The sequence below is a fragment of the Engystomops pustulosus genome, chromosome 3 (genome assembly GCF_040894005.1).
Source record: "Engystomops pustulosus chromosome 3, aEngPut4.maternal, whole genome shotgun sequence".
In the NCBI taxonomy this organism is placed as follows: domain Eukaryota; kingdom Metazoa; phylum Chordata; class Amphibia; order Anura; family Leptodactylidae; genus Engystomops; species Engystomops pustulosus.
Genome location: NC_092413.1, coordinates 210,624,615 through 210,651,646, shown reverse-complemented (window position 1 = coordinate 210,651,646; position 27,032 = coordinate 210,624,615). Strand labels below are relative to the sequence as shown.

General features: G+C 40.9%; 2 protein-coding genes across 2 annotated transcripts in view; both read right to left on the bottom strand.

The window, feature by feature from the left end:
• LOC140122630 (adhesion G protein-coupled receptor F5-like) overlaps nucleotides 1-15,272 on the bottom strand; it is a 39,628-nt gene extending 24,356 nt beyond the window's left edge. The window contains exons 1-8 of the mRNA XM_072143706.1: nucleotides 14,778-15,272; nucleotides 12,163-12,280; nucleotides 11,107-11,155; nucleotides 9,224-9,373; nucleotides 7,418-7,540; nucleotides 4,913-5,122; nucleotides 4,157-4,348; nucleotides 730-885 (exon numbers count right to left, since the gene is read on the bottom strand). Of these exons, the coding sequence (XP_071999807.1) occupies nucleotides 730-885; nucleotides 4,157-4,348; nucleotides 4,913-5,122; nucleotides 7,418-7,540; nucleotides 9,224-9,373; nucleotides 11,107-11,155; nucleotides 12,163-12,267 (985 nt within the window). The 5' untranslated portion in view covers nucleotides 12,268-12,280; nucleotides 14,778-15,272. The remainder of the gene's footprint in view (nucleotides 1-729; nucleotides 886-4,156; nucleotides 4,349-4,912; nucleotides 5,123-7,417; nucleotides 7,541-9,223; nucleotides 9,374-11,106; nucleotides 11,156-12,162; nucleotides 12,281-14,777) is intronic.
• A 10,666-nt stretch (nucleotides 15,273-25,938) lies between these two features.
• The window catches only part of LOC140122629 (adhesion G protein-coupled receptor F5-like), a 69,135-nt gene continuing 68,041 nt past the window's right edge, over nucleotides 25,939-27,032 (bottom strand). Inside the window, exon 21 of the mRNA XM_072143705.1 lies at nucleotides 25,939-26,334. Coding sequence (XP_071999806.1) covers nucleotides 26,261-26,334 — 74 coding nt within the window. The 3' untranslated portion in view covers nucleotides 25,939-26,260. The remainder of the gene's footprint in view (nucleotides 26,335-27,032) is intronic.

Below are 27,032 nucleotides of genomic sequence, written 5' to 3'. Positions count from 1 at the left end.
CCCTGAGAGACCCTGCAAGTTGACAGGAAAAACTTACTTCTAGTTGCTGGTGGAGTGGACAGATAACATGAAGTCTAAGAGAGACCAGTGTTCACAAGGATACAGAGGGACAAGTAACATTTACAGACAAAGAAGTAGAGTCAGACAGGACTGGGTCAAAACCAAGATGGAAGCGAAGCACAGAATCAAATTACTAGAGAGAGGTTGAATAAACGTAGCAGAGGTCAGATACATGGAATATCAAAATAATAACGAGCAGAAATCGAGGAAAGGTATGAGGATACTAGTTGAATCAGCAAAGTGTAATAGAATTGGCGGGTATATAAAAGAGTTCCTGGCCGCCACCCCAGCAGCTGACTGGACTGACCGTCTATCCCTCTAGTAACCCTTGCTAGACAGGGCTGGGCTGCAGAAGAGCTGGGTGTAGTGTAATCAGTCCGGAAACAGAAGCAACCTAGCCACGGTTCACACACACAAAGTACTAATCTATGCCTTCTGATTAGAGATGGATAGATAAATATGAAATAGATACACGATAGATATTGGATAGAACATAAACATAGATAAATACAAGATACATACATAAATACAGATAATTAGACTAACATAGAGAATAAATAGAATGATAGATATTGGATACATAATAATAGATAGATATGATAGATTAGTAGATATGGGACTGATATTAGATAGATTATAGATAGAAGATCAATTCTTGGCAAGTCTTACCTTTTTTTAAATACTTAATAGTTATGATCCTAGAAGCGCTTGCCCCTTCATTTCTCTGGAAATGACATATATATTCCTTAGGTTGAGGAGATGAGCACTGTGTGCTGTCTGCGGTCAGCGTGTATATACTGCAGCTTAGATTTTTGCTTTGTATTCCTGTAATAAGAGGTTACACCAGGGAAAGTGACCATTGCAGTATGGCGTTTGTTCCACCTTCTACAACATTTTATAGTTTATTTGAGTCAAATTGTGGAGACATTTATTACATTGTAGTAAACTTTAGAGCTCCATTCACATTCTTCATAGCTGAAATCTCCCATCATCCCCTGCACAGAGCTTGCTCTGGCAGTTTGATATTACACTGTAGATTAGACATAGATGATGATCTTTACCCCCAGAATTCATTGCAAACTTCAAATGCAGGGTAACATTTTTCAATAATAAATCTTTCTGTAGCGCCATCGTATACAAGCAAAATAAGACATTTTATAAAATTGTATTTTCCCACAAATTAAATTTTTTTCCTATTCAATAGATGGGGAATAAGTCTCTGACAAGTGGGACCCCCAAAGTTTCACAACAACTGAGGACCATGTGAGTAATGATGAGCGGACCCGTAAAACTTTGGGTTTGGCCAAGTTCAGCCAAACCCGAATTTTAAAACCTTGTTGGCACCTGTAACTAGACCACTGACACCCATTATGTTATGGGGGAGCGACGATCTAGAACAGGCACGCATGTTTAGCCATTTGAATGCCGGGGGTTTGAGACAAACCCAAACTACTAGTGAAGTTTGGGGTCAGATTCGGGGATCACAATATTATGGTTTAAAGTTTGGGTCCACTCATTACTAACTGTGAGTGGCATTGAGGTGCTTTTACATGACCACCACTCCATTCTTCTTCATCCTAGTAGTATCCCACCAGACGGCAACAAAGACCCACAATTGACCATGGTAAGCCCCACCTACTTAACAATTAAGCCACTCCCCCTTTAGACAAAGTTAACTTCCTAGAAATATTCCTAGATATATGTGTGTTTAGACTCCAATCCTCTGTCTAACTAGAAGTGTAACACCCCTGCCAACACAATGTGCTCGTGAATTAAATCTTCTACTGGATAGAATTTATATCATAGAGACTGATTATCTCAGTAAGCCCTCCAGTGTCTATAATTGGTAATGCAGCTTACTAATATCTGCCTGGGAAGGAATATTATTGATTGTCACCAATCAAATGTATTGTTAATCACCTTTATTACAAAGGTGCTGGTTGGATGGCCTGAGCTGGACACTCCCAAGGTAGGTTTATAAAAACCCTTGTGGTGGAAAGTCTATCTTTTCTCCAGAGCTTCTGGAGAAGCACATGTGTCTGAGACCTGCTCACCAGACACATGGCCCTCAACTAAGGCCTTCAAGAGTCTGCATAAACCTTGCTGCTTGGAACCATTCATCTCCAGCCTGAGCTACTTATACCAGGCTGTGAGCAACCTCTGCCAAACACCATCCAACCAGTGACCTTGGACCATTTGATCTGTTATCTGCTGTTGTTGCCGCAGTCGTGTTCTGGAATAAAGGAACTATAAGTTTATGGTTGACATCCCTTGTCTCTGTGTGATCCCTGACACAAGTTGCTAACATCAAGGGCCCCCTATTTACCATCACCCAGGGCAGGGCCGGCGTCAACACCCGGCTGACCTGGGCAAGTGCCGGGGCCCCAGAGCTCCAAAGGGGCCCACCGCGACGATCGAGCAGAAACAGTGGCATAACAAAAATAGCTGTATTACGTGCTCCCGGGCCCGGGGGCAAAGTATAATTCCATGCACTCTCGGCCCCTCCCTTTACCTCTCCTGACTACTCCTGAAGGAGCTTGGCCTGCCCTGCCCACCTCACATGAGGACCACCCCACCCTGCCCACCTTACATGTGGCGTGGCGCATCGCGCGCCTTTCATCTTCCCCCGGCCTGCGCACCTCGAGTCCGGCCTGCGCAGCGCGCCTCGCTTCCAGCACGGCCTAGGCGTCTCTCGTCTGGCCCGGCCTTCGCGTCTCTCGTCCGGTCTGCTCGGCTTACGTCGGGCCTGTCCTGTGCGCGTCATGTCTGGCCTTACCCGGTCCGCGTGCCTGTCCACCTTCTTCTATGCTGTCTCCTTCCTGACCCTGCCACCACATCCAGCTGGGGTGAGTATTGCTACATATGTAAATATGTATCTATGCATCTATGTGTTTGTGTGTATATAAGCTGTATATGTGTTTGTGTGTATATAAGCTGTATATGTGTTTGTGTGTATATAAGCTGTATATGTGTTTGTGTGTGTATATAAGCTGTATATGTATTTGTGTGTATATAAGCTGTATATCTGTGTGTATAGCTTCTGTATATATGTTTGTGTGTATATAAGCTGTATATGTGTTTATGTGTATAGCTGCTGTATATCTGTTTGTGTGTATATATGCTGTATATCTGTGCGTATGTGTTGTGTGTGTAAATGCTGTATATCTGTGCGTATGTGTTGTGTGTGTATATATATGCTGTATATCTGTGCTTATGCTCTATATACTGGATGCGTGTGTATATACTGGATGTGTGTATATATGCTGTATATTCATGCGTGTTTATGTTGTTTATACTGTATGCATGTGTATATTGTTTATACTAGATGCATGTTTGTATGCTGTATATATTGGATGTGTGCGTATATATGCTGTACATACTGGATACTTGTGTATGTATGTTGTATATGTTGTAAATTTGTTGTGTATATACTGTATGTGTGTAAAAGTGATTGTTTAAAAACATGCATGTGTTTTTAAGGGAATGGGGGCGCCCTTCAATGGTCTGCTATGGAGCCCAGCCTCTGCTCCTGATCAGAAAATGTAATTACATCAGCAACGGCATCCTTGTTGCCTATGTAATTGAAATACCTGATTTTGTCTGAGCTCAGGTGGCAGGCTCATGCCGCCACATGAGTTCACTGTTAAGGGGCCCACTGAGGCTCTATCGCCCAGGGGCCCACTGAAACCTGGAGCCGGCCCTGACCCAGGGATCCCTACACCTACATCTGGATGCCACAGGAAGAACTATCATCCATCTCCAGCATCTCCCTGTTTTCTTGCAAATCTACCTGCCGGATACCTGCCTGGTGTGAACGTGGCCTGTTTCTCCGGTACCAAGAGGCCGTGACCCCATCGAGTGCTAGGCCTCGCTCAGCTAAACACTCAGGTACCAAAGGTAATCCAGCCGTCCCCAAGCCCAAAATGACTAGGCCCCGATAGGGGATGTTGCAGAAGCCACCTAGTCTGTGCAGAAATTTGTTACTTACAACGTTGTGCATGGACTCTAACTTTGGAGCCCCGGCACAGGTTTAATACACACCCTGTAGAAATAGATTTACTATGTGATTGAACAGATTATGCCGATTTTATCTCACCTGGTGAATCCACAGCTTTCCATGTGACATTAAAGGCATCAATTTCCTCGCTGCAGCAAGTAATACTCCACTGAGATCCATCACAGAAGGTTTCTATGGCACTTGATGCATTAATTTTTACCTGGGATATACTAATGGCAGTGCTTAAGCTTTGTAACGTCCCATTTATGGTAGCGGAACATGTGTAAGTACCTATTAACGGTGTAAAAAGGAGTTATTTGTCATGGAAGGAGGATAGTTTAGACAAGGGATGATAATAAATACATATAAATGAACAAGTCTTTCATAAATCAATAGTATAAGTAACTACAAGCAACTTTGTTATGTATCTTATCAGAGGAAAATGCTTCTCTCTCCTGTTACTTTGGCTCATCCTCCTTCCTTCCCAATCTCTGCTGAATTCCACCTCCCTATAAACAGACAATAGAACAGACAGTAGCTCCCTGAGGTGTCAGATTACATAGAAGTCTATGGAGAGGGAGGGGGACAATGAGTCACAGCAGCTAAGTTTTTACCCAGCAGCTCTGAGAGAACTGCAAATTACAGATAGAGACTGCAGAGAAGAAAGTTGCTGGTAAATGAAGATTAAAATAGTGTTATTCCTCCTGTTCAACAAATATTAGGTCAGAATTAACATAGCCCCAAAGAAGATGTGGAAAAATTCAGCATTTTCCCTTATCTGGTTGAACCATAATGCAAGGAAATTCCGACTATGGAAGGAGGGATTTCCTTACGTTACGGTAACAATGCACGTACCTGAATCAGAATCTTGAAGATCCTTTATCCTCAGCTCATATACGACCACTGAGTTTTGTTTGGTGACGCTCCTGGTATACTTTGAATTATCTGCAATGATGGTGGAATTGAGGGACCAGGACACATTCGACAACTCATTGAATATACAAGTGATTGTCCCCGTGTCTCCTGGGAATAGTTTGACTGGAGACACTTTGATGTTAGACTTTGCTGTTGAGACAAAGTAGAGAATACGTTCACGTTCTGATTACCTAGAGATGGCAGTAGAGAGGCAGTTTTGTTCCTAATTTGCATTCTATTTCCCATGGTGCACTGCATGCGAGTGTATGTAGACCACAAGGACCAGTACCCTCAAGAGCAGGATCTTATGCGATAAGAAAGCTCAGCATGTTTGGACACGTCAACAGACCAAGACCAATACAGCACAATAATATAGTCTAGTCTTTAGGCAACATTATTCTCTATCAGTTTCCATTGGAATAAATTTTTTTTAAAAAGGCTTTGTATGAGGTCAATCAAAATCAATCAAAACCGCAGAATTTTTTAAAAAAATTTGTGTTGCAAAAATAGTACTCACATACACCGGGACGAAGGAGGTGAATTTCGGCGGACTTTCAGTGCAGCAGCGGCATCTAGTGGACATTGGGTGCACGACCTTAGTGAAACCAGGCAGAACCTGAATCAGCGTCGGAGAACGCGCCGCGGGATCGCGACTGGACCGGGTAAGTAAATCTGCCCCATAGGGTCACATATATAACAGCATACATGAAAACGGGTGTACAAGTTGTGATTTAGTAACATGGACGGGAAGTGCAACTTCTTCGCCCACTTGAGGGGGAAGTATCATGCCGTGCTTTGTCCTTTGCCCAATGCAGGCCCAAGAGAGCCCAATTGTTGCTGTGCCACCATGATTTACCGAGAGTCCTGTGCCTGCCTGATACTGTGGTAAAAATAGTCAAAAAGGGAACAAAACAAATATAACCACCTATTAACGCTTCGCTTTGTAATAGGGTACTCTCAATCCTTAGCAGGAACCTACAGGCAACGTGGGCAGCACAGTGGTTTAATGGTTAGCATTACAGCCTTGCAGTGCTGGGGACCTGGGTTCAAGTCCCAGGGTCAACATCTTCAAAGAGTTTGTATTTTCTCTCCGTGTTTGTGTGGGTTTCCTCCGGGACCTCTGGTTTCCTCCCACACTCCAAAACAGGTTGATTACATTGTGAGCCCCACTGGGGAAAGGGACTGATTTGGAAAGCTGTGTGTGCTATATAAGGGAATGATTATTATTAATAATATTCAAAGCTTGGCTTTTGTTTGAACTCATATCATATGTATCCTAGGGTGTAATTTTTGACATACTGGTAGCTGAATGCTCTATCATAAAATCTACATGTAAAAAATGTGGTCACATATCATACTTTTCTAGGGCGGGCCTGGATAACAGCCCGTTTATTTCATGTGACGTCAGAGAAGTTATGCTAAAAATGTAGTTAAAGAGAATATGTTAGCAGAAATGACCTAATAAACCACTACCAGCATATTGTCAAGTAGATTAACTCCTAGTTTTTGTTTCTTTCATGGCCCAGTGCGGTGGCATCATCCAGAAAATCATCCAGAAAATCAACTTTGAAGTGAGATGTAAATTGGTTGTATAAAGTCACCAGGGTGGAGAGTTTAGCACTGAAGTCCCGCTCTCCCTAACGTCTCAGTCTGCTGTAATTGATAACTCAGTTCTCTATGGGGCGTTCTGAGTTCTCTCTTCCAAGCTGATATTCTGGATGGTGCCACCACGCTGGGCATGAACGAAACATGATATGGAAGGTGTTCAGCTGCTGAAAAAAATACTAGTAGTAGTGTAATTGGTGAGTTACTGCTGAAAGGTTCCCTGAAACTTTAGACGGCACTTGCCATCTTTTTGCAACTTTTTCATCTTTTACGAGTGGGGGCGGATCTGGAAGCTGAGACATGGAGATGTCTGGGATCCTCATAGTGAAGAGCTGATGCAAATGGGCTTGTAATGTATCAATGCTGGTTCTGAAGCATCTGTCCATTTACCAGAACCAATCCAATTTTTATTATATCAATATTAATGTATATTTTCTCCACCTACACCACATCTAACTTTATAATTACCAGGTGCCACTCCACCGATTCTGGCAAAGGTCCAATTTTTCTCTTCCCTCCACCATTGCTGAGTAAGAATTGTCATAAGTATCAGATCCGCTGACAAGAGAATGGTCTCAGACAGTCTGCTCCACATAGTAAACTTATTTAGTGCATAAACTCATGACACCAAATTTTTTGTGTGACGGGTGTTTGATATCCATCTTCTCGGCAGTAGGGAATGACCCATTCAGGTTCCCGTCTGCCGAGTTCAGCCGAACCACAACCTTAAAGTTTGGTTCTGGTACCGGAACGCTCACCCACGATCGTATCACCCACGATCTATGCCGCCACTGTAAGTCATCGGGTAAAAAAAAATAACCAATTGGGAGATTGTCTTACGTCTGCAGTATCTTTGCAAGGGCAGTGTGGTGGTACACGTGTTAGTAAGTGGGTCTTGTGCTCCAAGACAGTCGTAGTCCTTCTGGCAGCTACATGTCGCTACAGATCCGCTGAGGTTGCAGGCTGAAAAAAAATGTATAGGTAGAATATAATTGTAATGTAGACCTGCACCAAGGTCCTTAAATTTCGTAGTCACAGTGGGCCTACTATCTAGCAATCATATGCCTATATATCATGCTAACCAACATTTCTGCAGCTACCTATATGAGGTAGACATTGCTATGTCTTCAGACATTTAAACGCACTTTCAGGAGATTGGGTTAACTAATCAAGGAGTCCAAATGGTCTCCCTCCTCTTCAGGGGCCCACTGGATGTCTCAAAAAAGGGGTCAATAAGCTATGATTCACAAAGGAACACTTGTGATCAATGACACCAATGGCCTATTGGAGTTTGAAGATGTCTGAGTCATTATTATAAGCCATGCCAATCACAGCATACCTCACAGGAAGAGGCGTGACTTAAAGGAAATCTACCATCAGGATCATGGAATATAAACCAAGTGCACTTACATGCTGGTGTGTGCCTCCTTTAGCAGGATCTGCTTTTCTTTTAACTTCTTATGCCCTTGATTTTTAAGAAAATAAGCTTTAAAAACAAATGAGCCTGAGGGGCTCCAGAATCCATTAACTTCTATGGAGAATGGAGCCCCTCAGGCTCATTTGCATAATTTTTAAGCCTTTTTTTCATAAAAACAAAGGCATAAAAAGCTAAAAGAAGAACGGATCCTGACAAAGGGGCCACACACCAGCATGTAAGTGCACTTGGTTTTTAATCCATAATTCTGATGGCAGATTTCCTTTAAAATCCATACCACACCCTCACTCATAATATATCATTTATAGTACCAGTGTTCTTATATGGGTAAAGACACCTTTACAGATCCCTAATATGCATAAGCTGACCCAAATTTTAAAGTGAACCTGTCGCCAGAAATTGGCCTAATAAACTATTGCCAGTTGTCAACCAGCTGAACAGTTTTTCGATCATTTTTATTTCATGGCCCAGCATGCTGTCATCATCAGAAAATCAACTTTAAAGTCAGGAGTTAACTGGTTGTACAAAGTCATGGAGGTGGAGAGTTTAATACTAAAGTCAAGGCTTCATTACCTCTGAACACCTCATCCCCTGTGATTGACATCATGTGCCAGATTTCAGGAGATCTGGTCAATGATGTTGTTAGACAAAGGACCATCAATTACAGTGAAGGGGACATTCTGAGTCAGGGAGAGCTTGACTTCAGTGTTAAACTATCTGCCTCCTTGACTTCATAAAAGCAATTTGCAACTCACTTTAAAGTTGATTTTCTGGATGATGCCACCACACTCGAAGATGATCAGCTGTTTGACAACATATTGGTAGTGGTTTATTCAGCCAATTTCTGATGACAGGTTAGGGTGCGTCTGGCATGACCTTGAAATATTGCCAGATAAGTGGCCAGCAACCAATCCGGCAAATTGATTCCACAAGCTACAATCCATAGCTGTGATTGGTCAGGGGGACATGCCTAACCAATCACAGCCATGGCTAGTAACTAGAGGCGTCAATTTGCTGGAATGGCTGCACATCTTTCAATCCATTTTGTCAGGACGCACACAAACTGGTCCTAAACTTAAAGTTTGCATCCACTCATCTGTACTCCCTTATGCTTCTGAACATAGGTCTCAATTTCTACCCCTGTTTACAGGACTTTGCCTTAATATGTAATGATTATGTCAAGATCCTTACTATACCATTACCAAGCTCACCTGGTGCAACATCTACACTAGATAATGTGGTGGAGTTATCCAAGAATAAGGTTTTCAGATTGTTCTCCAAAAAACTTGTAATAGCCGACGCCATACTGTAATCTGGAAAACTTATTTCAATGTCAACTTCATAGTTTGTTGGAAGGGCAGCTGCAAATACAAATAGTCGGTGTTAGGCTGGCTATGTGATATACAGGGATACCATGAATTGATTCCTTTCGAAGAAAATCGAAGAAATCAGATGTATTCCCTCCAAGTTTCTTGATAAGGTTATTAAAATTCTGAACTACACACCTTGGGGGCGGTCCTTAGTCTGCACAAACCCTCCTCTGAGGAGCCAAGGGAAATAACTTCCATTGAGAAAAACTTAAATTCTCTACTAGGTTACTTACTGCCTACTAATTATTTAGTTTAAGGGGCAGCCTAAATCCCTTAGCAATCAGCTCCCTCTAGTGCTAGGACAAAATGAAGGTGATGGACACGGCACACACTACACTTCAAATTAGTTAATACTAATAACCTTATTAGTGGTCTCTGGTTGCAATGCGTTTCAGAACACCAATGTCTCTTTCTTGAGTAAAATAAAGACTGAAATATACATAAAATAGACAAAAAATATGCATAAAATATTCATAAATTGTAAACATTTTAAAACAAGTGCATGAATAAGGATTAGAAAGTGAGGGCTGGAGGCGCCTCTGCACTGCACTGCACTTTATTAGATGAAAAAAACTGCAGATCTGGATGTGAATGGAGTATCATATATGACCTAATGCCTCTACAACAACATTGTCTAAATGTCTCAATCAAAATCATATAAACTCACACATTCTTATACAAAGAACGTCCTTCATTGCCTATAACAACCAATTAGAGCTCATATTAATGACCTACAGCAAAATAGAAGCTGAGCTGTGATTCGTTGTTATCCAGGCTAACTGCCATAACACCCAACATACAATAGCTCCTATAGTCTCGGAGTTTGGGCCTGGGTTTTTTTTGAGCAGTTCTGCTGATTTCCTTTAGATAAACCTAAATCTTACTACTTATTTCAAAAATTTGTGCAATTTTTGACGCAAACTATACAAAACAGTTTTCCTGTACTTGTTTTACAATGTATGTATATTTTACAATGTATGTATATTTTTGTATATTTTATCTTTATTTCAGTCTTTTGGTGTCCCAAAACACTTTATAACCAGAGACCACAGAAGTAATCAGTACAAACCCATTTGTGGTGTGGTGTGCGCCGTGTCCATCCCCACGTTACCCAATCAGAAGCGAAGTGTGACAACTGTATTCCGACAACAATGGATGGTGGCAGCGCCTTACATCAGTAACAACGCCCTAACGAAAATTGTGGCTTCATTGCACAACCCAATTCAATTCAATTGCACCAATGACTGTTCACAACTTGGACAGACAATACTACCCTAGGGGGGACATGTACAGTATCTTTATTTTAACTTTTTCTCTTTTTTTTTCCAGGTTTTTGTGACTTTTTTAAAGATCAAATTAGAGACTTTTTTTTTTTTTTTAGACTTTTTAGGTGCAAAATTAAGAACAACTGACCCCATGTTTAGTTCCGTAAATGCAACTAAAAAATAATAAAAAAAAAACAGCAAAACAGACAAAGAAAATAAAAACATGTTTCACAACTGCAAATTGAGAAAGCCACAGAGCACTGCTAAAGTATCCCGACTTCAGCCAACTTTAAAAAGTCACAAAAGATACATGTGCTCCTGGGAGCACTAGATGATACTACCCTGTTTATTTTCTACCTTTTTTGACATTTTCTAAAGGACAAAATGAAGGTAATAGGTCTTAATGTAGAAAGTTTATAGGACAACTTCTCGCCCTGCAAAGAATAATTAATCTTTTACCTTCACGTTTCTCTCGAACAAACGACCCCGGGTCATCGATCCTGAAAATCTAAGCAAGCATTAATGTATTAATTTATGTATTCACACAGTTACCATATATACTCGAGTATAAGCCTAGTTTTTCAGCACAAACAAAATGTGCTGAAAACCCAAACTCGGCTTATACTCGAGTAACAAAAAATATAGGTTTTAAATTAGGGGCCTCGGCTTATACTTGGGTCGGCTTATATTCGAGTATATACCGTAAGTTATATAGTAGTGTTATAAGCACAATTTCACTACTTTTCTCTTGTCTGATATGACCGATCCTGCGTGACTTACCTGTTTGTGCCTCCCTTGTGGCACTCCTGTCTCTCATTGTTCTATTCAATAAGGTTTTTTTTGTTGATTAAAAATAAAAAGCCACCGAGTAAAATATTTTTATCACAGAACAGAGTAATGGCAATCTCCCTATGGTGACCCCTTTTTATAAAAGGAATTGTTCCTTTTTTCAGTAAGATTCAAAAACTACAAGTGCCCCCCATTAATGTGCCTCATATTAGTGTGTGCCCACCACACGTTCCCCCAAAACAGTCGCCCCCTGGGTTCCCAGACACGAACATAGACTTGAGCAAGAATCTCTGTGGGTTTGCTCATTACAAGTGGCAACCTACAGGCACATCCAGGAGGACATGCCATCCATAGGTTATTACTAGCCACTAGCCATATAAAAGTATATGCCCTCCATGTGTGACACCCCCCCCAAAATAAAAATATATAAACCCTGTTTCTGCTTTTGGATTTACTTCAGCATTAACTAATCGCCCGGACTGCCAGTAAGTGGAACTGTTGAGTTGTGATCATGTGATTGCTAATCCCTCCAGTCATCATGTATCATTTGTAATGACACCCTCCTGCAACTTTGTTAGAAGCAATTCTTAAACAGAGGTCAGTCACGGCCAGGATCAGGATAAGTTCTACAACGTGTGGGATCGATGACGTTAGTTCATGCAATGTAGATCTCATTGGATTGGATCTAGAAGCTTCTTTTGGATGAAGAATGTGTCACTCACTTACAGGTTCATATGAAATGTCTTCCTGATCTTCAGCCTTTACCACCGAGGAAATGTCCAGTGAAAGGTGAATAATGAATAAATAAGGAATGGAGGACAATATTGTCATTGTGGATTAAAAGCTGAAATAAAACATGGCAATAAAAAGTGAGAAGTCGGCCTTTTGCCTGGGAAATTATCATCTTATCCATCACATTTTGCTTAGGTTTTATCTATCTATCTCCTATCTATCTATCTATCTATCTATCTATCTATCTATCTATCTATCTATCTATCTCCTATCTATCTATCTATCTATCTATCTCCTATCTATCTATCTATCTCATATCTATCTATCTATCTATCTCATATCTATCTATCTATCTAATATCTATCTATCTATCTATCTATCTATCTATCTATCTATCTATCTCATATCTATCCATCTATCTATCTATCTATCTATCTATCTCATATCTATCTATCTATCTATCTTCTATCTATCTATCTATCTATCTATCTATCTATCTATCTATCTATCTCATATGTATCTCCTATCTGTCTATCTATCTATCTATCTATCTATCTCATATCTATCTATCTATCTATCTATCTCATATCTATCTATCTATCTATCTATCTATCTCATATCTATCTATCTATCTATCTATCTATCTATCTATCTATCTATCTCTTAAAAATAACTAAATCTCTTTATGAGACAATTGGGGTTATTTATCAGTACTCTGATGGGTCAAATCTGTGTGTTTTTCCACCAATAATATCACATGTCTGTAATTTTGCCATTTTCCAAAAAGTTGCTAAAAAATTTACCAGTTACGGACATGCAATTTTTGTGACGCTTAAACAAACACGTGAGACTCATTAGAGTCCTGATAACACCCCCCCCCCCTGTCCCCTCCCGATGTATATGTATCTATTAATGAGGTCTATTGGTATAATGTATAATCATGATGTATTATAAGATATATTATAAATTATTACACATTTTTTTGTAATAATGGGGATTATTGATCATACTGGGGCTCATTTACTAAGGGTCCGCACACCGCATTTCCGTCTGCTTTACCGACTATTTACGTTTTGCACCGCATTTAACCGGGGTTTTTGGCACACGTGAACGGATTTTGGCGCAATCAAGACGACTTTCATGCGACACAACTCGGGGGAGGGCACAACCCAACTGATTCGGAATGAGAACGGGATTTATAATTCAAATTGTGTCACAAGACAATGCACTCACATGCACTGGGAAGAAGAAGGTGAACTCCGACGGACCTGAGCGGGGAAGCGACACATGCAGGAACACGGGGCACGATCTTAGTGAATCGGACTTCATCCTCATCGGACAACGCACCTTGCGGATCGTGACAGGACCGGGTAAGTAAATGTGCCCTCACTGTGTCTCAGAACGGCAAAACAGCCATTTCACAGCAAAAAGGGGCAAAAACACCAACGGAAGGAAAAAATAAATGACCCCCAATGATATGATTTGCGCAACAAATTTCACCCTTTTTAAATTTCTGCCTAATAAGGCGCAAAAAAAAACTTGTCTCTATCTATCTGTCTATATCTATCTATCTATCTATCTATCTATCTATCTATCTATCTATCTATCTATCTCATATCTATCTATCTATCTATCTCATATCTATCTACTCATATCTATCTATCTATCTATCTATCTATCTATCTATCTATCTATCTATCTCATATCTATCTACTCATATCTATCTATCTATCTATCTCATATCTATCTATCTATCTATCTATCTATCATGTTACCTCACACAATGGGGGTCGCTTATCTTATTTCCCCTTCTCTGAGCATTTTTGTGCCTTTTATGAGTCTATTTTTTGCACCCCATTTGTCTTTGTCTACCATCTATCTATCTATCTATCTATCTATCTATCTATCTATCTATCTCTTATCTATCTCATATCTATCTATCTCATATCTATCTATCTATCTATCTATCTATCTCATATCTATCTATCTATCTATCTCATATCTATCTATCTATCTATCTATCTATCTATCTATCTATCTCTTATCTATCTCATATCTATCTATCTATCTATCTATCTCATATCTATCTATCTCTTATGTATCTCATATCTATCTATCTATCTATCTATCTATTTATCTATCTATCTATCTATCTATCTATCTATCTATTTATCTATCATCTATCTCATATCTATCTATCTATCTATCTATCTATCTATCTATCTATCTATCTATCTATCTATCTTTCTATATTGGAGACCCTGGCCAAGGGATCACCGGCTTCTGCACCCACCACTAGCTGTGCTGCTCTGGATCTTCTACTTTTTATCTATCTATCTATCTATCTATCTATCTATCTATCTATCTCATATCTATCTATCTATCTATCTCATATCTATCTAATATCTATCTATCTATCTCATATCTATCTATCTATCTATCTATCTATCTATCTATTTATCCATGTTATCAAATATCTATCTCTATATCTATCTTATTATCTATCTATTATATGTATAAATCTCACTATCTATCTATCATCTAGTATTATTATTATTATTATTATCCATCTATTTATCATTTATATCTAAAATAAAAATGACACTCACAGTTTTGGTTGATCCGGTGTTGGTGCATCACATTGTGTAGCTTCGTGTTTCCGGTGGATTAGTCTTTGTTGCCTGGTATTGTACAGGTGACACATCATACGCTGAGGCTATGGCTGAGTATTTCCTGATTCTTCAGCTCATCTCAGGTATTTTGCCTGTAGCTCAGTGCAGCCTGTATTATATGTAGTTTGCGCTATTATTGTTATGTGATATAATGTAGTATGGTCAGGGTGTGTCATTGTGGGCGGATGGGAGGGGAATATTTAGAAGTTAATGCACCATTTTATTGGCATAACTGAGTTTCATCTTTTGGCGCACGGGTGTTTACATTTTTTTCACTTCCGATAAAAATATAGTTCAAAAAGTTCAAAATGGCTTAGAACATTAGTGACAAAGCATTAATTCCCCAGCCTCATCAGTGAAGACAAACTGAGGGCACACAATCTTTTTTTTTGTAAACCTCCGCCTCTATCAGCTCTATAGAGAAGAATGGAGCAGAACGGTCGTGCACGGCCGTCTCTGGGGTCTCTGGAACCCAATCGGACCACTCATTCTTGTGATCTGTGGGGGTCTCATCACTTAGCACTGAGACGCCCACCAATCCATAGGATAGGGCCTAAAATGGTTTGTGGGACAACCCCTTTAATGGTGATGCCACACATGGAGTTTTGAACCCGTTTTTGTCCATTAAAAAACGCATGTGTTTTTTGAATACGCATCCGTTTATGACAGGTTTTATCAATTATCTTAATTAAAACTGGTCAAAAACGGATGCATTTTTTAACACATGCGTTTTTGGACGGACTGCTTAAAAAACGGACCAAAAAACGGGTTTAAAACGCCATGCAACCCTTGGAGGCTGTATTATGATCTTCTGCAGTAGCTGAGGTATGTATTATGAGGTTCTGCAGCAGCTGAGGTGTGTATTCTGAGGTTCTGCATAAGCTGAAGAGCATTTTATGAGATTTTGCAGCAACTGAAGTCTGCTTTGTGATGTTCTGAAGCATCTTGTTTGTGTCAGCAGCTGAGGAAGTTTTGCAGAAAGTGAGATATATATTATAAAGGTCTGCATCAGGTGATTGTGTATATCATGATGTTCTGCAGCAGCTGTGTTGCGGTTATTGTTACAAGGGGCTCATTCATGACATTTTTTCAACAGGCCCATAGGAGAGACAATGATGCAAGATACTCTGGAGGCTCTGGTGGGCAAGTTCTCTGCCATGACCAAAACTGATTTGCAATTGCTGGGCACTGTAACCAGGGAAGGGTTTATCTGTCCCTCAGTGACAGGAAGGTCATTGGGGGGAGGCCATGATGGTGAATAATAGAAGGTTGCCATCAAGTGCTGCGGGGGTCTCACAGAAAGAAGTTCTTTGTCATGGACTTACATTAACCTGAGGTAAAACTGCTTCTGTGAAGTAGTTATTCATGTTCTATCTAAGTTTTATGGTGGGTTATATATTATATATATGGTTTATTATATGAAGTTAAAAACTGGAGGCTGTAGTCTGATTTTTTTACCAATTCACAAAGTGATTTGGCATTTGACCACCTCACATAGCACTCGCAGAGGGGGAGATTTATCATAAGTCTCTTAGAGCAGAAATGTTGCCCAAGGCAACCAATCAGAGCTCAGCTCTCATTTTCCACAGCCGTTTATAAGATTAAAGCTGATCTCTGATTGGTTTCCATGGGCAACTAAAACAGTTTTACCTCAGAAACTTATGATAAATCTCCTTCGGTGTATATTATCGCTGTGTAAATCCCTGTCAGCAATACTTCATGCTTTCAGATGAAGCTCCGCACGGGCAGGACTTATTCCTCAGATGGAGCAGTAAATTCTGTGGAAAATTTACCACAGAATTGATCCAAATCTTTCATAATTTACTAGAAATGATCAGTTAGTTAATTTTCCGTGGGAAACATATGCTGGGAACATTGCATGTGTCCAGTCAGTCAGTAGTCTTAGCAATCGTGGGAGATTATCCTGTGTTATTAATGCAAAAAACTTCTCTTCAGACTAGTATTCGTTATTATAGTCTTATATCAGTTTTATCTGTGGTATCAGATATTCACTGTACATGACCACGTGGGGCCGTGAGGTAGCGGCACAAATTGCGGTTAAGGTGCAGTCACATGTGGCGTTTGTTTTTGCGCTTACAAACTTTACACAAACGCCTGATCACATATTTTCTTGCCCTCCCCCAGGCACCACATGTGTAAATGTAAAGCAAGCGCCACGTGTGTAAAAGTAACGCAAGTGCCATGTGTGACACAGTGGGGCACATTTACTAAGGGTCCGCACACCGCATTTTCGTCGGGTTTCACGACTCTTTCCGATTTGCGCCTCATTTAAGTGGGGTTTTTGGCGCAATCGTGTCGACTTGCATGCGACACAAATCCGGGGGCGATGGACGGACGGACAACCCGACTGATTCGGACTAAGCGTGGGATTTAACATTCAAATTGTGTCGCAAAACAATGCACTCACATGCACCAGGAAGAAGAAGGTGAACTCTGGCGGACCTCAGCGGGGAAGCGACACATGCAGGAAAATGGATGCACGATCTTGAAGAAACGCGCCGGACTTCATCCTGGTCGGAGAAAGCACCTCGGGGATCGTGACAGGACCAGGTAATTAAATCTGCCCCATTGACTGCGCCTGTTTTTAACCAACTTTTAACCAAAACCCCTAGTATTTCCCGCCTTAATGGCCCCTATACAATAAAATGCCCCTGCCTGTGACACCCCATCCCTTATAATGCCCCCTTTCTATGGCCTACAACATTGTATTATGACCTCTTTATGTGGCCCTCAAATATCATACCCCTTATGAGGTCCACTAAATATTATTGCTGCTCAATTCCTATAGCCCCGTCAAAAAAAACCATCCCCTTCATTTTAGACCCCACTTTTATCTCCCATTCTGTAACCCCCACACTCGTTAGCAATAGTGGTTTATAATATAGGCAGTTGGGGCGGTAGCCTGGGGCCCAATCCTTCTAGTGGGCCCATATCCACTCAACCCACCCCTCCTACCAAATTTAAGACTGAGAAGAACAGTCACCTATAAAATCCTGGCACATCTGTTCCTGCTCGCAATACACGTTTACACAAGAGCCATTTCAGGAACTTTGAAGGTCCTTCAAAGGTCCTGAAACCGCCGATTGAGAGCAGGCAGAAGGGACACATCCTCTAAAACACATGTAGTTTCTGATTCTTTACCTCATGTATGGTACAGTATTTACCCTGTAGCTGTATCGTACAGATCAACCTGTACAATATTTACTGCATGCTATTTATGTTATGTGTTTGAGTTCTTATTGTAGTTGACATACATTGATAAAATACAGGGACAAATAAGTGAAAAAGTCACACAAAACTAAACTGAAGAGGGAAGACCCTGCCCCCCATCTATATAGGAGGGCGGATGGAGATGGCTTTAACATTCTTGCAGCCTTTCCGGCTTGTTTCTTCCTTGGCTTTCTGAGTCAATTTTGCTTTTTGACTGGCTCTTGAGTGGATCTTAACCCTTTAAGAATCAGGCCCTTTTTCGTTTTTGATTTTTCACTCCCCACCTTCAAAGATCTATAACTTTTTAATTTTTCCATATACAGAGCTGTGTGACGGCTTGTTTTCTGCGTAACAAATTGCGTTTCAAAATGGTGGTATTTATTATTCCATGCCGTGTACTTGAAAGCAGGAAAAACATTCCAAATGCAGTAAAATTGGTGAAAAACGCATTTGCCCTGTTTTTTGTGGGCTTGGATTTTACGGATTTCACTGTACACCTCAAATGACATGTCAACTTTATTCTTTGGGTCGGTACGATTGTGGGGATACCAAATTTGTATAGGTTTTATAATGTTTTCATACATTTACAAAAATTTAATTTTTTCAAATGTTGCCATCTTTTTGCGCTAATGACTTTTTTATACTTTGGTGTACGGAGCTGTGGGTGATGTCATTTTGTGCAACTTTTGCTGACGTTTTTAATGCTACCATTTTTAGGACTGTACAATTTTTTGATCACTGTTTATAGAATTTTTAATATTTTTTAAAATGGCAAAAAGTGCTATTTTTGACTTTGGGCGCTATTTTCCGTTACGGGGTTAAACGCAACGAGAAACTGTTATTATATTTTGATAGATCGGGCATTTTCGGAAGCGGCGATACCTGATGTGTTTATGATTTTTACTGTTTATTTAGATTTATATCAGTTCTAGGGAAAGGGGGGTGATTTTTAGTTTTTTTATTATAATTTTTTAAACTTTTTTTCATTTTTACTGTTTTTCAGACCCGCTAGGGTACTTTAACCCTAGGTTGGCTGATTGATCCTATCATATACTGCCATACTACAGTATGGCTGTATATGGGGATTTTCCTCCTCATTCATTACAATGTGCGAAAGGGTTACAACGAGACAGCCTAGGGTCTGTGGAAGACATCATGACATCACGGGGAGCGACGATCCTCACCAACATTTTTTTTAAGCCGCCGGCAACTTTGCATTTTGGAAAATTGTACAACGTTTTATAATACAAACAATAAAATTAATTTGCTGTAATGGGAATACCCCTGTAACTTTCCCGCAGTAGTGGTTGTATTTTGCTCCTAGAATCCACAGCCGGCCAATTACGGTAATGTTGTTAATTGACGTCCTGCAGGTTCTAAACAGTTATAATGTTTTCTGTTTCCTCCCTGAATACCATTACCATGATACTGGTTGGAGGGGCATTTGGATGATCCTGGCACACCCCTCCAACCAGTGTATTTGGCCATGGGAATATGCCAGAATTAAAAATTCTGCTATGCTTTCTTGAAATGTAAAGTATAGCCCCCCCGGTTCCAAAATACTGCCCATAAAATGGCATCAGTCACAGAACCCCTCTGTTAGCCACAAGGCACAGTGCCCCCTGTTAGCCTTTCTTTCACATAGCACCCCTGTTAGCCACCAATCACAGTGCCCCCCTGCTAGTCACCCGGCACAGTGCCTCCCCCCTACCCCATTAGCCAACATTCAGTGCTTCTCCCCATTAGCCACCAATTACAGTGTCCCCCTGTTAGCCACCAGACACAATGCCCCCCCTGTTAGCCACCAGACACCCTGCCCCCCCTTTTAGGCAACAGACACACTGCCCCCCGTGTTAGCCACCAGACACAGTGCTCCCTGTTTGACAAGAGTCAAAGAGTGCCAGGATAGGCCAATTTATAGCCTTAGAGCATACAGGACAATAAATAATTGCCTCCCTGACCCTGGCACATCCATCGGAGCTTCCTTTGGTCAGGTCAATGGCATATTTAGCCCTCTGGCCTGTGACACAGGGATCCGGCGGAGACGTACACAATGCTTATATCACTAGCTCATGTGCCGACTGCAGCCTGTGAGATGAGAGGTGGCAGAGGAGAGAGACATAGGCTCCTATGCTTTGCTGCCCACATGGGGATGGAGCTGGATCGCAGGTCAGGCAAGGGGGAGAGAGCTGGTCAGGTCTCACCCCTGACTACAAGTATTGGACACTATGATTTCCTATCACATTGTAAGCTCCTAGAAGCTATAATGTCCCAGTGCATAAACTTTGCACATATTAAAAGGGAATCTGTCAGCAGGTCTGACCACACCCCGCAGCAGCAATTGTTAGTTAGTGTCATTGGAAATCTGTGTCATCATATCTTTATATGTTGTTAGTAGCAGCAGGACTGTGAAATATGAATTCATGCTGCAGTATTGTAGCTGGAGGTTTGTTAAATCTCTGTAATGAACTGCTCAAAGTCCCCAAACCCGTCTCTAAATAAAAGGTGTAGATGGCTTCTTGTTGAGTACAACAGCAGTTACCCAGAGCAGAGAGGATGGTCTGTTATGATGAAATATAGAATATGTGTTGCATGTAACTATACAAACACAGTAGCAACATATACATTTTTACATTTATTGTCATTTATGAAAAACATAAGAATGCCAATGACTGATAATACACATTTATGATGCAATACACTGAAGGGTGTTGTGTCTGGTTTACAATGAAAACTAGTTAACAAAAGTGGATCCCTCTTTTAGTGACTATAAAGAGTATATCCCTGGATAGGCGAATATTACATGAACGGCCTATTGTGAAGTGAGAACTGTGTAATGCTTCCCTTGGCCTGCGGGGGCACTGCAGGGATATGAAAAACTTACTACTAGGACCTTCCACAGATCACAGCGATTAGCTCATTGTTAGGAGACCTAAACTTATAACCTCTTTAATATTACAAAGATGCAGCAATGTTTCTATCCTGTTATCTGAATAACAGTAACTTTTTACAATATATAGACCCTATTCTTACCAATGCCCATTACATTTATTTATCTGTTCACAGATGTACAAGGTTCTCAAAAAGCATCTGCAATTGCAACAAACAAGAGCTGCAGTACTAAATACAACCACATAGAGACCTGGCGCTGTTTCGGTATATTTTGTAAAAAATATATATATATATTTTTCTAATCTTATAAAATATAATTTAAGGTCAGTGCTGGATTATGGCAACTGAAATTGTATGATGATCTTGCCCCTTGGAAAAAGGGACAGGAGTAAGCGGCCCCTTAGTCACGGTGTGAACAGAGTTTCTAACATTAATAAATACATAATCTGGACAAAAAAGCAATAAACTATGTTTTTTTCTCTTTTTTTCCACCCCATTCGCCTTATTCTTTTTTTTTTATTATTATATAATTTCTTTTAATAGATGTTTAATAGGAAACAAAAAGTAAAATTTCAAGAGATTAAACATTATTTTACATACACAGTCTACAACTAGAGATGAGCGGACCCGATGGTTGGGTTTTAAGTTCTGGTTCAGCTGCCTGACCCAGACATATTGCTGGATCAAGCAAAAATTGCCACCCCTAACAAGTAGCCTTGGTTATGATTGACCGGGCTCATGCCGCCAAATCTGAAAGCCGAACCCCACCATCAGGTCCGCTCATCTTTATCTACAACCTGTGAATCTCAAGCAATTGTCAAACTACAACTCCCAGCATTCCCTGTGGGTACGCATGTGGAAGTAGATTCCGAACACCTCATGGTTGAAGAGAAAATATTGATTTAAATCTTGCCACCACTAGAGGGCGCTCCTTGTATGTGACATTAGAGGAAGTGAATAGTTGTGATACGAGAAGGCCACTTGTTGACCAAAGCTGCACCCATAACCCTCTACACTTTCACCCAGTCAGAAGTGCCGAATGTTGGAAGTGCCACAGCAACATGGAAAACAGGGAACTATATATATTCATCTGCCTCCACAAATTTTCCAGAATTCCTGAAAAAACCCTTTAAGCCTCAGCCCACTCAGCAACCAGACTAATCACTAATGCCCTACCCTTAATCTGAATGTAGCCACAGCTTTTCAGTTGTATTTGCTAGAACTTTTTTGTAGAATTTAGAGACTGCCCTTGCAAATTCGGGATGGTAAATCCCCAAGCAGTGAGCGCCCTCTAGTGGCAGTTCTGTATCCGAAAACTAGAGCACTAAACCTTCTACAGCTCCAGAATACGATCATTAAAGGGAACCTGTCACCATGGACCTCATTTTTCACTATAGACAGGTTGCAGAAGCTTATTACACCCGCAGTGCAAATATGTCTTTCTGCCTTTTCTAAGCATTTGCATTACAATATAATTGTGTGTTATAACTTACTCTTACTCCATGACAAAATCCTGGGGTAGTCACAGGGGCTGGACTTTGGTTTAGATGCATTTCAAAAAACAACATGTGACTTGTCTGTGTTACTCCTCAGAGCTTGGCCCCACCTTTGTGCTCCTGTCTAGCTCCACCTGGGTCACAGACTGGTCAGTCTGACATTAGTGGGGGAGGGACAAGCTGTACAGGAGCACAAAGATGGAGGCAGCCTGCATCTCAAGCAAGTCACATGTTGTTTTTTGAAATGCATCCAAACCAAAGTCCAGCCCCTGTGACTACCCCAGGATTTTATCAGGATGCAAGAGTAAGTTATAACACACAATTATATTGTAATGCAAATGCTTAGAAAAGGCAGAGTGGCATGTTTGTACTGCTTTTAGAATCTGTGTTTAGTGAAAAATGAAGTCCCTGGTGACAGGTTCCCTTTAACTCATATGATATCCTAGGCAGTGTATTACCCAGAGACTGTAATCATAGAATATATTAATCTATTCTAATAGAATCTACAATCAAAATCCTTCATGATAAACCAGGGACACTTACTCATAGATCAGAAGCATTTATTTTGTGTGGCTTAATTTCGTTTACCACTAGATACTAAAGATCACCACTAGACTCCCTGGATAATGTATATTAAGATGAATGCCTTTGTTGGTCCTTGAGCATGCTGGGAGTCGTAGTTATCCGCTGGTTACAGGGAGCTACAGGTTGCTACCATCTTACATTACAAGTGTAAGTGTTTTATACAGTGAATTTCATTGCATTGAACTTACATGAAATAAATAAGTTATAATAAGAAAAAGTGTCAAAAAAACGACAGTGTGTGTACAATATGTAATGTGTGATACAAGACGTATAATACAGCAGGCGTCATGTCATCCTATACAGAGAGATCTCTGTGTCTACTCTACAGGGGGAGTCATGACATAGATGTGTAACTGCAGCAAGAGGACTCCTATAACAGGATAACTAACACCTTGGAAGAGGTCCCACCTCCAACGTCATGCAACTGCTGCTCTGCCCTTCACAATAAGCATCAGTAGGGATCCTAGAATTTAATATGGATTTCAGAGAAAACTCCTATAGGGGAATTTCCTTTTAGAACATGCTGGTATTGAAACCCAAGGTTTTTATTCATGTTATTTTCTAATGTTTTTGTGTCACTATCTACATTTGGTACAGGCATTTTTACTAGGCTTCATAGTCCTTTGCTTGTTTTGTTTGGGGGTTTCTTTGGAGCAGTTACCTTATTTATATTACAAACAAGACAGGCATGATTACAATGGCACCTATATAGAAAAGCCATTATTACATCACTACTGACTGATGATGTCACAGCTAACTCTGCCCGCTCCCTGCACAATGATCTCTATATAGATAACACTGACCCATCATTACATCACTACTGACAATAGATGATGCCACAACTTATCTCCTCCCCCTCCCTGTACAATGACCTCTATATAGATATCACTGACCCATCATTACATCACTACTGCCAATAGATGATGTCACAGCTTATCTCCACCCGCTCCCTGCACAATTACCTCTATATAGATAGCACTGACCCATCATTACATCACTACTGACAATAGATGATGTCACAGCTTATCTCCTCCCCTCCCTGTACAATGACCTCTGTATAGATAACACTGACCCATCATTACATCACTACTGACAATAGATGATGTCACAGCTTATCTCCTCCCCCTCCCTGTACAATGACCTCTATATAGATAACACTGACCCATCATTACATCACTACTAACAATAGATGATGTCACAGCTTATCTCCTCCCCCTCCCTGTACAATGATCTCTATATAGATAACACTGACCCATCATTACATCACTACTGACAATAGATGATGTCACAGCTTATCTCCTCCCCCTCCTGTACAATGACCTCTATATAGATAACACTGACCCATCATTACATCACTACTGACAATAGATGATGTCACAGCTTATCTCCTCCTCCTCCCTGTACAATGACCTCTATATAGATAACACTGACCCATCATTACATCACTACTGACCATAGATGATGTCACGGCTTATCTACTCTCTCCAAGACATCATGGAGCCATCTCCAATCTAGCTTGTCTATCCTGTTGCGAGAAGAAGTTCAGACAAGATAAATTAAGCAAATCTACAATAACAAATTAAAAGCATATTACAAAAATGGTGATATATTTCATGGTTTAAGTAAGTGAATAGTTAAATTGGTGATACATTCCCTTTATTTGCTCACTGACTATCTTTATCTGGTACTTCAGTGACATCTATGGCTTCGTTATCTGTATCAGGTTATAGCGCAATTCTGTGCTAGGCCTAGTGTAGAATTTCCTGGCTGTATGGTCAGACTTTGGATATACTACGTGGCTGGAGCCTCCTGATATATCGGGCAGGATGAAGGGGGCAGGGGAAACCTCATCAAAGTATAAACCTCGCCCTTGGTGCCATTATATTCCACAACTTCCGTAGCAAAGAGAAATACGGGAAAATAACCTTAATCCTTCTCTTTTCTGTATGATTTGTTCCTGGTTTTGTAATACAGAAATATAATGTTGGTATTATGGCTAACAAAATATCATGGGTAAGAAACGAGACCCTAATGAAAGAACACAATTATAACGAGCCATTGTAATCGGTGACATCCCAAGGTCACTTCTTAATCCACAGGCTGCACTCCCAGTGATGTCACTGGTGCTGAAGAAATCAAAAAGTTGTATTCTTGATGATGTCATTGGTCCACATTTTTATTTTCCCCAATTTTGGAGACCTCAGTGGTTCTTTGTCCACATGTTGGCTGTAGGACTCTGCCAGGTTCCACATTGATCATTTGCTACATTTTCCGTGGTGTCACGTGTTCCTTCCGAATGAATTGGCTGCACCCAGTGATGTCATATGCTGTATCCCGGCTATGTCATTGGTTTTACATCAATTGATATCATAGTGATGTATCGTAGTGATGCCATTGGCTCCATATTACTCCATAATAATCCACATTACTTTACAAACTGTATCCCAGTGATCTAATCTGTTCCTTAATCATTTGCATTCTTGATAATATTTTTGCATTCTTTTTTTTTTTCTTGTAGACTACTGGGATCTGATGTGTTCTCACTATGGTTGGGTCCAACATTGCAATGATGTCACCTCGTATTGATAGACAGCCTGGTAAGTGATGTCACTGTAACGTTAAATACGACAGGGGTTGTAGTCCTAGTGATGTCGCCATGTCTTTGTGCATGAAATTACAATGCCCTCGTGAATTATGGAGGTTGAATTACCAGTCGCAGAGTCCTGTCTGTCTTCTTAATGATGTCACAATATATCCTTGGGAATGACGGCATGAGGCATTTCCTGTGCTGTCCCCGAGTCTTGACTCCTCACTGGTTTGTCCCTGTGGAATGATGGGGGTTGTATTAACTTAAACGGTTAACTACGTATTTATAAGCTGAATTATATGTCCATGTCCATGTGAATTGCAGGCTAACGTTGATAAATATTGGTGATAATATGTAACATAACGTTCCGGGGCTACATTAGGTCTTCCTCCACACTAGGATAGACAGGACAGCTACGAGCAGAAGCAGATGTCATGGTGAGGTAGCCTCAAAAGTGGAGCATTGGGTCGACAACATGATGAAAGAGCTCAATCCTCAGGCTACAGTGATCCAGGATACAATGCACGAAGAGTGAGGGCCTTGCTGGTACAGTATAAAGTGCATACAGTAGACCGAACATACAGGACAATAACGGAACAGGTCTGTAATACAAGTAGTGTCTGCAACGCTCAGGTGAGCAGCGAGTAGGAGTTGGACGCTTCGCTGGAGGAGGTGGCTTGGGCTGAAGAAATGTTATAAACACCTGAATGAAGAAGAAGATGTAAAAGGTTTTGTTATAGACTTTGTTATATAATCTCCATTATCTAATATCACTGAAAGAGACTGTCGCCGCCAGGCATACATTCACTGAGAGAGACTGCCGCCGACAGGCATACATTCACTGAGAGAGACTGCCGCCGACAGGCATACATTCACTGAGAGAGACTGCCGCCGACAGGCATACATTCACTGAAAAAGGCTGCTGCCGACAGGCATACATTCACTGAAAGAGACTGCCGCCGACAGGCATACATTCACTGAAAGAGGCTGCCGCCGACAGGCATACATTCACTGAAAGAGACTGCCGCCGACAGGCATACATTCACTGAAAGAGACTGCCGCCGACAGGCATACATTCACTGAAAGAGACTGCCGCCGACAGGCATACATTCACTGAGAGAGACTGCCGCCGACAGGCATACATTCACTGAAAAAGGCTGCTGCCGACAGGCATACATTCACTGAAAGAGACTGCCGCCGACAGGCATACATTCACTGAAAGAGGCTGCCGCCGACAGGCATACATTCACTGAAAGAGACTGCCGCCGACAGGCATACATTCACTGAAAGAGACTGCCGCCGACAGGCATACATTCACTGAAAGAGACTGCCGCCGACAGGCATACATTCACTGAGAGAGACTGCCGCCGACAGGCATACATTCACTGAAAAAGGCTGCTG